The 14,058-nt window shown below is 59.4% G+C and overlaps 1 protein-coding gene across 1 annotated transcript in view; it reads right to left on the bottom strand.

Moving 5' to 3' along the window:
- The window catches only part of ADAMTSL4 (ADAMTS like 4), a 35,746-nt gene that overhangs the window by 14,316 nt on the left and 7,372 nt on the right, over positions 1-14,058 (bottom strand). Inside the window, exons 4-5 of the mRNA XM_077841619.1 lie at positions 12,334-12,436; positions 760-896 (exon numbers count right to left, since the gene is read on the bottom strand). Of these exons, the coding sequence (XP_077697745.1) occupies positions 760-896; positions 12,334-12,436 (240 nt within the window). The remainder of the gene's footprint in view (positions 1-759; positions 897-12,333; positions 12,437-14,058) is intronic.

Raw genomic sequence — 14,058 nt, 5'->3', positions numbered from 1 at the left:
GGAGCACCCCTGCTCTGCCAAGAGGTGCTGCTGCTCCTAGGGGCAGCCTAGCAGCTGGTCCAGTTTTGGGGGGCACAGGGGTTTCCAACCTCTGAAGAGCCCAGCTGAGCCAGGCAGGGAGGGGGACCCGCACTGGGCCAGATGTTAAAGTTGGGGGTTAAACACAGGGTATAAATGACACCCCCACACCCATGCAATCAGTGCTCAAGGTCAGGGAGGAAGGGGTTAACGAGGGAGGAGTACATGGCAGGGCGGGGAGGGTGCTGGGAGATGGGACAGGCCACCAGAGAGGGGAAGGGGGTGCGTGGGAAGGGCAGAGGGAGTTGAGTTGGTGGGCGAGGGCTGCTAGGTGGGGCCGGGCTCTGGGCTTCCCCCACAGCGTCCTTCCCCCGGGGGCTTGGATCACAGATTCTGTATATCCCCCCGGGGGCTGCCCCATGGCTCCCTCCTTTTGCACCAAGGGGGAAACAGAGGCACAGAGCACGGGTGCCACTCTCCTAATGTCACTGAGGATGTCAGTGGCTGAGACAGGAAGAGAACCCAGGAGTCCAGGCTCCCAGCCTGCTGCTCAGACCCAGAGACGTCCCTATGCCCCATTCCCGGCCAGAGTCTGTCCTCTTCCCCCTCCCCAGCCCCTCTCCCTTCAACTCCAGCCACAGACAGGGCCTAGAGCAGTGGGTCCAGGGCGGGGGGGGGGGGTTGTCCCAGAGCACAGAGCTCCCCCCTGCACGTACACGCCCCCACCCCCGCCTCACTTACCAAGCACTCTCCAGCCACGCAGATGTCGAGGGAGGTGGCCTCGCACGGCGTGCCGTCCTGCACCTTCTCCGTGTGACGCACGTAGAAACGGTACCCCACCGGGCGGCAGTTCAGCTCGCAGCGCTGGGAGCCCCGCACTGCAACGACACGGAGCCGGGGTTCAGGGCGGCCCTGCCAGGGAGAACCCGCGCGCGGGCGATGGCCGCACCTCGAGCCCCGACCAAGAACAGGGAAACCGTGCGCCGGGCAGCCCCAGTGGGAGCCCGGCCTGGCCCCGGAGAGCTCCCAGACTGGATCGTCGCCCCCTTTCCCTGCCATTGTCCCGTGGAAACAGACCCCAGGTGTCCTGGGGGCAACCCAGCGCCCGCTCATCCCTAAAATGCGGCTTACCCAGGGCACAGCTAAAGGGTGGGGTGGGGAAGCTGCCCCACTGCACCCAGGGGTGGGCCCTGGCCGGCCTGGGTGACCCCCCACAGCACATGGGGAGGCTGACAAGCATTCGTGGGGCTTACTATATGCTGGAGGGGGATTAAGGGGGCTTCTCGGGGGGAGGGGTCAGATCAGGGCATTGCCCCCCCCTCCCCCAAGCTGGTGGAGCAACATGAGGCTAGTGGGGATGGTAGGTTCAGACTAGTGCCCCTGGCGGGTGGGCCGTGCACCCCAACCCCAGCTCTGGGCATGGGCTATCTGCCCTCGTGAAAAGCAGCCGCTCAGCTGGGACTGACCCCAGGGAATGGACCAGGCAAGAGGCCAGAGAGACACCAGGCTGGGGACCCAGCGGGGGTCGCTCTGGGATCCAGGCGCCGCACTGGGAGCCGCCCGGGGGCTCGCAGAGAAACCAAAGACACGTTATCGTTGGCAGCGTGTGCTGCCTGGAGCTCGGAGGAGCCCACGGAGGGCTGCAGGTGCGTGCCCGGCGGGCACAGACAGGGCAAACAGGGCGCTCGCTCTTCGGGATGGGACAGGAAAGAAAATATCGCGTCCGGGGGGACTGCTGGGGAATTCGGCCTGCAGAAGGTAATTGGCGGCAACCTTGGGGAGCTTGCTGGGGGATCTTTAATGATAGACCGGGGTTTGGGGGCTCATCTGCCCCCCCCCCCCCGCACTGACTCAGAGGAGAGAGCGCCACCTACTGAGCCCCCTCAGCCCCCCCCCCAGCACAGGGCCCCCTAGCGGGGCACTGACTCAGAGGGGAGAGCGCCCTCTATTGGGCTCCTGCCCCCTAACCCCGGTTTGTTTCCAAGATCTCCTAGCCAGCCGCTAGCCCAGCCTGGCTCTGAGTACTGGGGCCCGGGGGCCCGGCCCGGGGCATTTTGGCGTCACTGCTGAATGTCCAAACCCTCCCAACCTCCTCCCTGGGCTCGTTAATGAAACAGGGTTGGGGGGGGGGGAATCGAATGCCCACCTTGTCTAGTCCTTCCCAAGCTCCCCACCCTGCAGGCTGCATGCTACCCCGCAAAGGGTTAACCCCCCTCTGCCAGCCCCACCTCGCTTCAGGACAGGGTGGGGTGGGGGAGCAGCCAAGGCTTTTTAACATTTTCCACAGTTTATTTTACTAAGAGCTGCTGGCTCCGGGGGTGATTTATCACCAAAGGTCCCCCCGCCTCCCGCCCCCCCCCCATCCTCATGGCTCCCTCCCCCCTGCCCCCTGGGACGTGCGGCAATTGGCCTTTCGCTGCCCCATCTCGCCTGGCAGCCCTGGCTGGCAAAGCCTTGGGGCTGACAGTGGGGCAGGGAACAAAGGGCTTTTTGTGCGAGCCCCTCCCCTCGCGTCCCCACTCCCACTGCGTCCAGCAGAAATCCAAATATTGGCCGGGAGCAGAAATAATACAGAGGGGGAGGGGCTGGGCGGGGGAAGCTGCTTTCACCCCATTGCCTCCTGTTTACTCCGGCTTTACCCCAGGGTCACGGGCCAATCATGGTCTACTTGGGATGGGTCTGGCTTGAACGTCCAGCTTTCGGTTCTTGCCAAGCTTTTCCCTGCACCATCACTAGCCCCGTGGGATGATGCGTAGCCCGGACCGGAGGGCATTGCCCCCGGAACACGAGAACGTGGTGGCTGAGCTCCTGGCTAAAGGCCGCACAGTGCGTCTCCTGGATGGTGACAGCTTTGCCGGGGGGCTGGATGGCAGCCAGGGCCCAGCCCGGCTTTGTCACTGGGGCGCAGGGAGAGGAGGAAGGATGGCCCAGTGGTCAGTGCGGTAACCTCAAACTTAGAAGAGCTAGGGTTGTTTCCCTGCTCTTTCCCCAGCATCCTGTGTCCCCTTGGGCACATTACTTAGGCCCAGCTTCTCCAAGGGCATTGGATGCCTCACTCCCATTAATTAGCCTTGCCCACAAGCGGGGGTGTGTGTGTGTGTGGGTGTGTGTGTGTGTGAAGATAAAACCATTACAGATTGGGAGACGCTCTGGTACTACAACAGTAGCAGCCAGTAAATAGCGAGCCCAGCTCCTGGAAAGGAAAACCACCTGGCTCTAAATCCTGCAGAGGTTTGGGGCTGCTTCTCTGTGGGCCAGACACCTTGGGAAATCAGTTACACTAGGGCCAAGCGGGGCGCAAATTGCTGTTTGCTCAGACGAGTCGCGTCTCGCCCTGACGTGGGTGGGCTGGCAAAGACCCATGTCCTTTGCGCACCACAGTGGATAAGAGAAAGGGCAGAGGGGCCCTTTTGACTTTCCAAATGCATTTGCTAAAGCCCTTCAAAGAAAGCTACAAAGGAAACGAAGGGCTTATCTAGGCAAAGTTTTTGTCCTCTGGTCTAGGCAGGTTCTTCGGACAGTCCAGCTGTGCATTAAGCCACGGGACTAACCCTTACCCACAGCCCTCTGAGACCAGCGGGGTTAAAGTGGGTCAGGCCCTGTGTTGCGGCTGCAGTTACAGAGAGTCGTCGCCCCGTCAATTTAAGATCTGCCAGAAGCTGCACCAGTTAAATGGCTTTTAGTTCAGCTTTTGGGTGCGGACGCTCGTCTCTATGTCAAACTGTTTCTCCCGGTTTAACTTGCATCTGTACATTTCCCCAGCAGGAGCTGGGCCAGGTTTAAATCAATGTAAGAGCATCGCACACCACAGGTTTCAGAGTAACAGCCGTGTTAGTCTGTATTTGCAAAAAGAAAAGGAGGACTTGTGGCACCTTACTGGTTTCGAGGGCTATACTATCCTGTAGGTGCATAGTTAAAGCAGTGCCCCACTCCCCACTGTGAGTGGAGTTACTCTGACAGAGAGGGGATTATACCAACACAGCATCAGTCCAAGAGGCTGGAAACTGGGAGTTTCTGGGTTCACCAGAATAACCCTCCATACACACACCATGTGCTCTGCTCTCAGCCGGCCTCAGGGTCTGACCCCAGCAGCCGCTCTCCCCAGCATCTTCTGGGCCCATTCTGCAGAGAGTGGGGAAAGGGCTGATTATGGGGCTCTCCAGGCATCTGAGAGGGAAAATGGAGGGGGGACCAGAGAGAGAAGGAGAAAACAGGGATGAACAAAGCAGTGGGAAGAGAGAGCGAAAATGGAAGATGGAGGGATGGGGAACAAATGCAGGAGAAGACTCCAGCCCAGCCTGGCTGGCCGCCCATCTTTTTCCACCACTATCATTCTTCACAGGTCATTAATCACTTGGGATGACTTTCTGCTCTCCCGTTTCCAATGTAAAGGTCCCATCCGTCCGGGCTCTTTTCTTCCCCAGGCCTCTGAGTCTTGGTCGGAGTCTCAGGCCCGCTGCTTCCCTCCCCACCCCGCAGATCGCAGAGGCAGATCACAGGGCAGAACGGCCGGGTGGTTTCTGGGTAACCAAGCTCACTGAGTCACCAACCCCCCAACATAATCAAAGCCCCGCCCTTTCACATTGGGAGCCAAATGGGCGGTTTACCTGGCAGCGGTTGCACCTTTGCAGGGCTGTTCATTTGCACGGAGGCGTCTGAAGCCAGAGCCCCCCGCCCCCGCTGGCTTGCAGTGACACTTGGGGTACGTCTCCCCGGCAGCTGGGGTGCGTGGTCCCTGGGCCTCTCCACAGGTGTCAGTCACACCCCCAGCTGCAGAGTAAACGAACTCCTTGCATCGGTCTCCTCCCACTGCAGGAGCCAGGCTCCTAAATGCTTTCTAAAAAAAAGTCTCTTGGGAAAATGACCTCAGGCCTGAAGTGACCCCCAAAAGCAGGTGCCAGGCTGCACCGCCTCCTCCCCCACCCCCATTCAGTCTCACGGCGCAGCCCCAGCCATCCACTACGGCCCACCCGTGATCTTCACAACCCTGGGCAAACAGGGCAGTAAAGAGACTTAGCCCTCGGCTCTTAGGTCAGTGGTTCTCAATCAGGGGCACATGTACCCTTGGGGGCACGCAGAGGACTTCCAGGAGGTAGTCAACTCATCTAGATCAGTGTTTCTCAACCTGGGGGCTCGCAAATGCAGGGCCAGCATTGGGAGTGGCAAGCAGGGCAATTGACCCAGGGCCCCAGGCCACAGGAGACCCCCGTGAAGCTGAGTTACAGGCTTCAGCCCCGCTGCCGCGGGCTCTGGCTTCAGACAAGTCTCGCAAGTGAACAAGGCTCACACTGAAATGTAAGTGTAATATTTATATTCCAATTAATTTATTTTAGAATTATATGGGAAAAATGAGAAAGCAATTTTCCCGTAATCCGTGACACTTTTGTATTTTTCGGTCTGATTTTGTAAGCACGGAGTTTTTAAGTGAGGTGAAACCTGGGGTACGCAAGACAAATCAGACTCTGGAAAGGGGTACAGTCATCTGGAAAGGTTGAGAACCACTGAGTGTCACGTTCTCTGCCTCCCCCAGGATCGGTCCCGAGGCGGTTCCAGGTCGAGCGCAAGGGCTCCTGCCCACAGCCCGAGTCATTTCTTGCAACCCCATCCCACCCCCCCAGCAAAGGTCATCGGCACCTGATCTCCCAGCCCCTGCCCCTCTGCGGGACAGGGCTCGTTAGGCTAGGAAGTTCCTGGCACAGCTCCCCAGCCTGACAGATCACCGCATACTTCGAAGCAAACGTCTGCAGGGCCCCCTGAGCTCCCCCACCCCCGGCCTCGCTCCCGCCCCACGCCAGTCTGGGTGATTGAATCCGGCTGTGGAGCTGCGGTAAGAGTCCAGGCCGCTCCGGTTGTAAATGGAGCGTGGGCGCTGACGGGAGGCGCGTGGGACAGCGGAGGTGGGAGCTGGATACGTACGGACTGGGGCAAACGTTTGTTTCCAGTCAGGGTTTTGCATTAGGCTAGTGGGTTGCAGCCTTTTCTGTAGCCGGCCTCCCCTCCGGCTGCGAAGTCCCGCCCCCGAAAGCCTTTTGTGGTACAGAGGAATAAGCTGGTATCCCCTTTAATACCGTGTAGGCCTCTACTGGTGCTCACCGTGTTTTGTTTTAGACACGGCCGGAGCAGCAGGCGTGTGGCATCTTCTACAGTCCAGAGCATGGTGAGCGCTGTTAGAGGGTTCACAAACTGTTTAAAGGGATGCTGCCCTATTCCTACGTGCTGCACGCTTCGCAACTCCCCCCAGCCCTGCAGTAAAACAAAGAGATTGACAGCCTCTTTTTCAACCTGTCTCCTCCTGAGCTATCTGCCTGACCCTCCCGCTCCTCAAGCTGCTGGGCACTCAGCGCCTTGGAGCATGGGGGTGAATAACACTCAAGAAGGGTGTGGTCTGAGCGCAGCACTGGGGGCTGAGGGGGACAGGAGAGCCCTCACCAAGGATAACATCCTACAACTGCTGCTAACTGACAGTTACTCCTTTAGCTCAAGGGGCAGCGGTCCAGGGCTCAAACCCCGCTGGCAGGGGCAAAGGGTGGTTGCCACCACGTTAAGGGAAGATTGATTTTTGAGGCTGGTCCAAGGGGTGAGAGCGAGAGGGGCTGGGGCAGGAGACAGCCTTCGGGAGGGTCAGCAGGGGGTGTTTGGTATCAATGGGGGTCTAATGAGACAGCAGAATCGTCGCCAGGCGGGGGTGGAAACCTCATCAGGTGGGATATTTGAAACTAGATGGGACAAATCAGAATCACCGAGTTCTGACCCCAATCCAGATGGACCCACACCTACCAAGTACTGACCCAGACAGCCCCAAACCCATCAAGTACTGACCCAGATGGATCTGAACCCACAAAGTTCTGATCCAGATCCAGGTAGACCCAAACCCATCAAGTTCTGATGCTGATGGACTGAATCCACCAAGTTCTGACCCCAATCCAGATGGACCTGAGCCCACTGAGATGTGACCTCCCCCAGAGTTCAGGGGGAAGGGAGGGGTGCTGTGGACGCGAGGTTGAGCCCAGAGTTGCTCTGTCCTAGTCCCCATTGGGTGACCCTGCCTTGCCCGCCAACCTGGCACCTCCCCTCTCCCTGGTGTGCTGTGGGTATCAGGGCTGGTTTAACGCTGGCCAGAAGCCAGGGTGCGTCCCAGCAGCTGGACACAAGGCATCAACTTGAGGGACAGGCGGGAGGCCCCAATTCTGCCCTCGATCGCGCTGCACGACCTGGGTGCCACCCCTTCCACAGCAGAGCGAGTGATTAGAGATGCTGGTGCCCCCTGATGCCAGCTCAGGGGAGGGGTGGGCACAGCCGGAGTGGGACCCTTTAATAATAATAATAACCCAGCCAGGGTTTATTTTCCCAACGTGCTGTCTCAGCGGCTGGAGGCCACGGCTCTACCCCCGGCCAACTGGAAAGAACAGAGTGTTTGAACAGAAACGCTATTCATCCCTCACGTCCTCACCCCCCGGCTGGGCTCGGCAGCCGAGGGCTGGCTGGGCATGGACGGTAGAAAGGTAGATGCGTGGGGAGTGCGTGTGCGGGGCATGACCCTGCACATCTGGATGGGAAGGGAAAGGACCTTGCACATCTGGATGGGCTCTGGCCAGCTTTAGCCCCTGGAAGGAGCTGAGAGACAGAACAATTCCCCTAGCCCCCAAATCAAAGTGCATGGCTCTGAACCTACAGGGCCAGCTTTACAATGCAAGATGAGGGGGGCCCACATTGAGCAGAGCACAGAGGGTTGGAGCAGTTGGTCAGCTGAGGGAGATCTGGGTCCCTGCCCCACTGGGACATGCTGGGATATCCAGGCCCCTGCCCCACTGGGAGACCCCAGGAGATCCGGGCTCCTGCCCCATTGGGACACCCCAAAAGATTCAGGGCCCTGCCGCACTGAGCCACGCCAGGAGATCCAGGCCCCTGCCGCACTGGGCCATGCCAAGAGATCCAGGCTTCTGCCTCACTGAGACATGCTTGGAGATCCAGGCCCCTGCCTCACTGGAACACACTGTGAGATCCTGACCCCTGACCCATGGGGATGCACCAGCAGATCTGGGGCCCTGACTCATTCGGAGATCTGGGCCCCAATCCACAGGGATGAGCCTCTCGCCCCATGGGCCCATCACTGGGAGTTGTGGATAAGGCAGCGCTGGATCCAAACTGTAGTGGCACCAGCAAATTCACTTTGGAAATTATCCCCCAGAGGCGCCGGGTGGGGGTGGCTGCCTTTGATGCTGCCGTGGAACTGGATTAGCAAAAGCCCGTCCTCGGAAAGGCCCCAGCTGCGCTGAGCTAATCATGGACTCCAGGCTGGTCCAGCCCTGGCCGTGCAGAGCCGTTAATAAGTCGTGTCCTTGTATTAACTGGCTAAAGCTGCTTAGGCGGCCTGCGGCACCGAGCGCAGGGAAATGGCCGGCACCCGCTGATAACACTATTTAATGAATGCTCAGGGCGTTGTTAGCTACCCTGCAGTCCCCCACACCCTGGCTCAGGGGCTTAGCTCAGCGGGAGGGGGCCCTGCTACCTGGCTCTGGGGCAAGCTCAGAGATCCATTTGCCCTGGAACTGGCTCCCCCACTCGTGAGCAGCACACCCCATGCCAGAGCCCTGGGATACGGACAGGGAGGGTTGGATGTCCGGACTCCTGGGTTCTATTTCTGGCTTTTTGGAGGGGAGTGTGGCCCTGTGGTTAGAGCTGGGGACTGGGCACCAGGACTCCTGGGTTCTAGTCCTATCTCTGCCACTGACGGGCTGTGTGATACTGGGCCAATCGCATCCCCCTGCTCTGTGCCTCAGTTTCCCCACCTGTAACATGGTTGATCCCTGCCTCCCAGGGAGTTTGATTCATTGTGTAAAGCACTTTGAAATCCTCGCGGGGCCGGAGAAGGATGAAGAGTCATTAACAGAGATGCTACTGCCAGCTGCTCGGCTGGGTTTAGAAAGGAATCTGATAAAGACCCCCTTGGCAGCAGCCTGATGGCTAACAACCCCCACCCCAGTGCCAGACCCACGGTGGGCAGGGCATGGGGAGAGGGGCAACCCCACGGCTGCAGGATGGAGACGTGAGATGGGCTCTCCCCAGGGAAGGCAGAGAGGCTGGCGGCTCAGATGTGCACAGTCCTTGGTTCTGCTGCACCCGGTGCACAATGAACAGTGTAGCGTCAGCTGGTTATAAATCTTCCAGTGCTTAATCAATTTGCTACGCACATCGTTAGACCTGGGCCATTCCGGGGACATGGCGGGGGGGAGGGGAGGGAAGGGAGAGCACAGCAGGGTGGGCAAGGCGGCTCTGGCAGGGGATTGTTTGCAAAGGGGTCCTGCAGGGATGGAAGGTGCCAGCTGGGGGTGGGGGGAGTGGAAAGAAAGAAAGAAACGTGAATGGAGGAGAGAGACGAGAGCGGAGGAAGAGACAATGCAGGAAAGGAAGGAGAGAAAGAATGACAGAGACATAAAAGAGAAGATGAAAGAAAAGAACGAAGAAGAAGAGAGTCGGGGAAAGCAGCCAGCCAGCGGGCCCAAGGCGTGGGGCGCCCGCTGGCACCCAGAGTGGGTACTGGATTCCTGCTGCCCCTGCCCTGCCTGATGACTGAGCTGGGCAGAGAGCCCCGGCAGGGCATAGAATAACAGACTGGGTGTGGGGCTGACGCCATTCGGTGATTACTGCACAGGCCATCGGCCATGAGAAAGGGGATTATGGCCGAAAAGGCTGGATCTGCCGAACTCGGCAAAAAACATCTGCCAGCCCTCGTGCCATGGACACGGGGGAGGAGGGGGCCTGGCACAGACAGCAGGGGCGGGAAGGGAGGGTGGAGCGGGCACCGCAGCACAGAGATGGGGGGCTGACTCCAACCTCCACTCCCCCCCCCCCACAGCCAGCTTCGACTTTTCTCCATCCAATTCACTTCGTGCTGAAATATTCCAGCCTGGGTCTTGGCCTCCGGGGACTGTGGGGCACAGAGGGGCTCCTCTCAGGGGGTTTCCTGGGCACTCCTCACCCCCAAATCAGCTAGTGCTGTGAGTGGGAGGTGGGGGAAGCTGGGTGTCAGGACTCCTGAGTTCCATCTCTGGTTCTGGGAGGGGCGTGGGGCCCAGGGGTTGGCATTTCAGAAAGGGAGCCAGTGGCTGGGGTTGCAGCTGCTGCCTGCACCCAGAAGTGGTGACTGATTTAACAGAAGATCCCCCAGGGTTCCCAGCAGCGACTGGACGAACCAGTTTGAATGAGATTAGAAGTGACCCCAGTGCCCCGGGTCAGAACTGGCTGTGATGCCCTGGCTCAGAACCGAGATCAGATTCCTCAGATCGGCATTGGAATCAAGCCCGTCGCCTCCCCCGATTGGAACTAGCCCTGCCCATCTGGATCAGATGCAGCCCCTGGTTCCCTCTGGATCGGAACTGCTCCCTGAAACACAACACCTGGATTGAGACCAGCCCTTGGCTTCCCCTAGATCAGAACTGGTGCCTGGTCCCCCCAGATTAGAACCGCCCCCCGGATCCTCTCTGGATCAGAACTGTCTCCAACTCAAAAGCAAATTGTTTTCCAAAGTTCGACACTGTGCTCTTACGGATTATTATTTAATTCCCATCCAGCCCTGCTGCAGCTGCCCCCGAGACCTGAGACGTGTCAAGGTCCTGCCCTCCCACCCGCCTGTGCCCCCCCACCCCCTGCAACCCCTCACCCCCTCCAGTCCGTGCCCCCTCTCCCGCACTCCTACTGAGGACACAGCGAAAGGAAGTGAGCAAACTCAGAGCAAGAGAGTCAGGGGCCGAGGCAGGAAATGGGAATGTCCCAGCGCCCTGCTGGGACCCCAGCCCCCACCATGAGGAACCCCCCACCCCCTTCCTTAGTACAACAGCCTCCCTGGAGAGAAGTTTTCCAGCTAATTGGCTTCCAAAGTGCCCTGGATGCGGTGATTTAAGAGACAAAAGGCCCTTTCCCTGCAGACATGCTCACAGCCAGCAAGGCACACGCAGTCCATGCTTGCATGAAACACACATGCAGATCCATGCGGTACATGCAGGGAGGAGCCCGTGGACACAGCCGGAGACACACGCACAAAGCATACGGGGAGATCCATCCAGGCACCATCCTCGCCCCACATGCCGCACACAGGTACACCCAATCACGCTTCTGCACACGCCAGCCCCCGAACTGCTGCTGTGCTCAACAGGACACCCACGAAACTGCCCCCTGCCCAAACCCCAGGCCCGGGTTACGCTCCAGAGCACTGAGAACTAACCGGCTCATCAGAGAGCAACCCAGGCTGTGGGAAAGGCTTCTCAAGGACACCCGGCACACACCCTGCTCGGCCAAGGGAGCAGGGCAGTGTGCTTCCATCACCAGTGAAATGAGTTTGCTGGGTTCAGCTGAGCGCCACCAGACAGCGCCGTGACCCACTCCCTTGGCTGGGAGATGTGGACACATCTCTGGTTCACACCCGTCAGCATGGGTCACCCTGGAGCCGACAGGATAGACGCGCCCTGGCCCAGCTGGGGCCCATCCGTCACCGTGTGTGTACACAGGCCCGACAGCCCCTTGGCCGTGGAGAACATGTCCCCCAGGTGCAGAGACCAAACCCGGCCACCAGGAACGAGGCGGGGTGGGAGCAGTTGCCTGCGCCCGCGCGGGAGCAAAGAAAGGGGAAAGGACCCAGAGAGCGAGAGGGGCCGCAGCCAACAGCCCCCGAGATAAAACCAGTCCAGGATGAAGCTGAGCACAGGGCCCCTCTGCAGTGCCACCGTCAGCCAGGGGGGAGGGAGCAGAAAGCAGCGAAGGCCAATCCCAGCTGCAGGCCGGGGTCTCAGGGACACAGCCACCGGAGAGCAAAGCTGCCCATCCCAGCTGGGAGCACCGAGGGGTTAAACGCAGGAGTCGGGGGCTGGTCCACAGCCTGGTCTCAGGCTGTGCGAAAGGAGCCCGGTGCTTTCCTACTTTGGTCATGGCACGAGGCCGCCGTGCACCAGCCCCTGGGCTGGAACGGGAGGGCGGGGTGGCCGGGCAGGACTGAGGGGCACCTGCAAAGCTGTGCAAGTGGGGAGCCCCAGACTCCACCCGCAAAGGGGGCTGCGGGTCGGGATTGAGGGGCACGGGCAGATCTGAGTGAGGGGGGAGGGCTGGGACAGCAGGGGGGCTGCGGGTCGGGACTGAGGGGCACCGGCAGAGCTGTGGAGAGGCAGCGGGCCCAGAGGGGGCCCCTAGCCAGCCCACCAAAGACGTAGGCACCCCCTGGGAACGCCAAGCCATGGCAGAGCAATGAGATGGTACCGCACGAGGGTCCACTGGACTTCCCCCTGCCCCGTAACCGAATGCCAGTCCCGGCTCCCAGTCCCCTACCGTCTGTGAAGGGCTCCCACTGGTAGAGGCGGCCCATGAACTCCTGGGTGTTGAAGGCAGCACACTGCACGGCTCGGGCGTCGGGCTGGTCAGCTGGGCACGGCTGGAAGGGAAAGGAAGCTGGGATGCAGCTGAATCTGGCGCTAGGAGACACCAAGCAGGTCTCCACATGGTGGCACGTGTTGCTATATCAGTGCCCGCCACCAACATGAGATACAAATACCCTGGGCTCTGAAATGCAGCTGCCTCTGGGGTGGGGCATGGCAGGTCTTTACCAGCCACACAGCAACGCGGCACAGAGATCACTTGTGCACTGCCGAAATGCAGCCTCCTCTGGAGTGGGGGGGGGGCAGCACTTGGTCAAGGGCCACATAGCAATGCTGTAACAGAGGTTGCTTACTCAGTGGCAAAATGCAGCCACCTCTGGGGTGGGACATGGCAGCTGTTCACCAGGGATTGCTCATGTGATGCTCCTCATCCTTTCTTTCTCCTCCCCAGCATCCGTCCTCCCCTCTTCTCCTACCCCATTCCTTCCACTCTTTGCCCATCCTTTTTCTTCCTTACACTGCTTAGCCACCCCCCATCCCACCATCTCTCAATGGAAGGGATCAATCCCTTGTGTCAGCAAAGCCCTCAAGGTCCCAGCTGCGGGGAAAGATGCTATGGGCCGTGAATGCACGTTCTTTGCCAGAAAGGGGGAGCCATTGCCATGGAGTGCTTGCCTTGTTTGGGCACCTTCCCTGTGAAGATCTCCAGGTGCTTTAAAAATGTTCCTGGAGTTGCACTCAGTGAGGCAGGAGAGGGCTGTCCCATTATACGGGGGGAAACTGAGGCAAAGAGAAGGGATGCGACTAGCCCGGGGCCACAGAGAGAACCAGCGAAACAGAACCCAGGACTCATGCCTCCCTGTCACCTGCTCTAACCATCAAACCACATTCCCCGCTCAGCCCCCTTCCCTGCTCTAACCAGTGGAACGCACTCCCCTCACAGAGTGAACCCAGGTGTCCTGGCTCCCTCCCCTTAACCACATGACCTCAAGTCACCAGACAATGGGGCCCCTAAATAACTTCTTCCGAACAGCCCCTGTAACTCTCCCAGCATGCCCTGGGCCCCGTCCTGCACCTCCAGCCCTCACAGCTATTTAGAGGAGCAAGTTCCCGCCAGCCAATGGGGGAGGTTTGGCCCGGGTTGTATAAACGAGCGGGATGGGTGATTTATAAGCCCTGTGCTCTCGGAGCACGGCAGCGGGGCTCGCCTGGAACCGGCTGGGCCTGACATTTGTGTATTTTTTCACTGTTTATTAAACCAAAAAAAAAAAAAAAAAAAAAAAAGGATAAATTGGCACAAAAAACCCCATTAGCAACCAAATCGCTCGTTGTCTGCCTTCCCAGCTCAGACGCTCTCCGCTTCGCTGGCGGCTGCTTCCCTAGATGGACTCGAAGCCTTTTACTGTTAAATGGACGCAGGCCCCACAAGATAGTTTGGTCCCGCTGGCTAAAGTGGAGGAGGAGGGAGTCAGGACTCCTGGGTTCTTTTCCTGGGATGGGCTGGGTGACCTTGGGCAAGTTGCTGCCCCTCTCGCCTGTAAGATGGGGTGGCTAATACTGTAATAAAATGGGTGGGCATGTGTACCCAGCACTGCCCTCTCCTGGAGGGAAGCAGAGCTGATGACCCGTGTGTCTTATGCCCTATACTGCTCATGGAGAATGGAGATTCTCCTGTTGG

Source organism: Eretmochelys imbricata, chromosome 24 (genome assembly GCF_965152235.1).
Source record: "Eretmochelys imbricata isolate rEreImb1 chromosome 24, rEreImb1.hap1, whole genome shotgun sequence".
In the NCBI taxonomy this organism is placed as follows: Eukaryota; Metazoa; Chordata; order Testudines; family Cheloniidae; genus Eretmochelys; species Eretmochelys imbricata.
The sequence above is the reverse complement of the archived record's forward strand: the minus strand, read 5'-3'. Positions and strand labels throughout refer to the sequence as shown.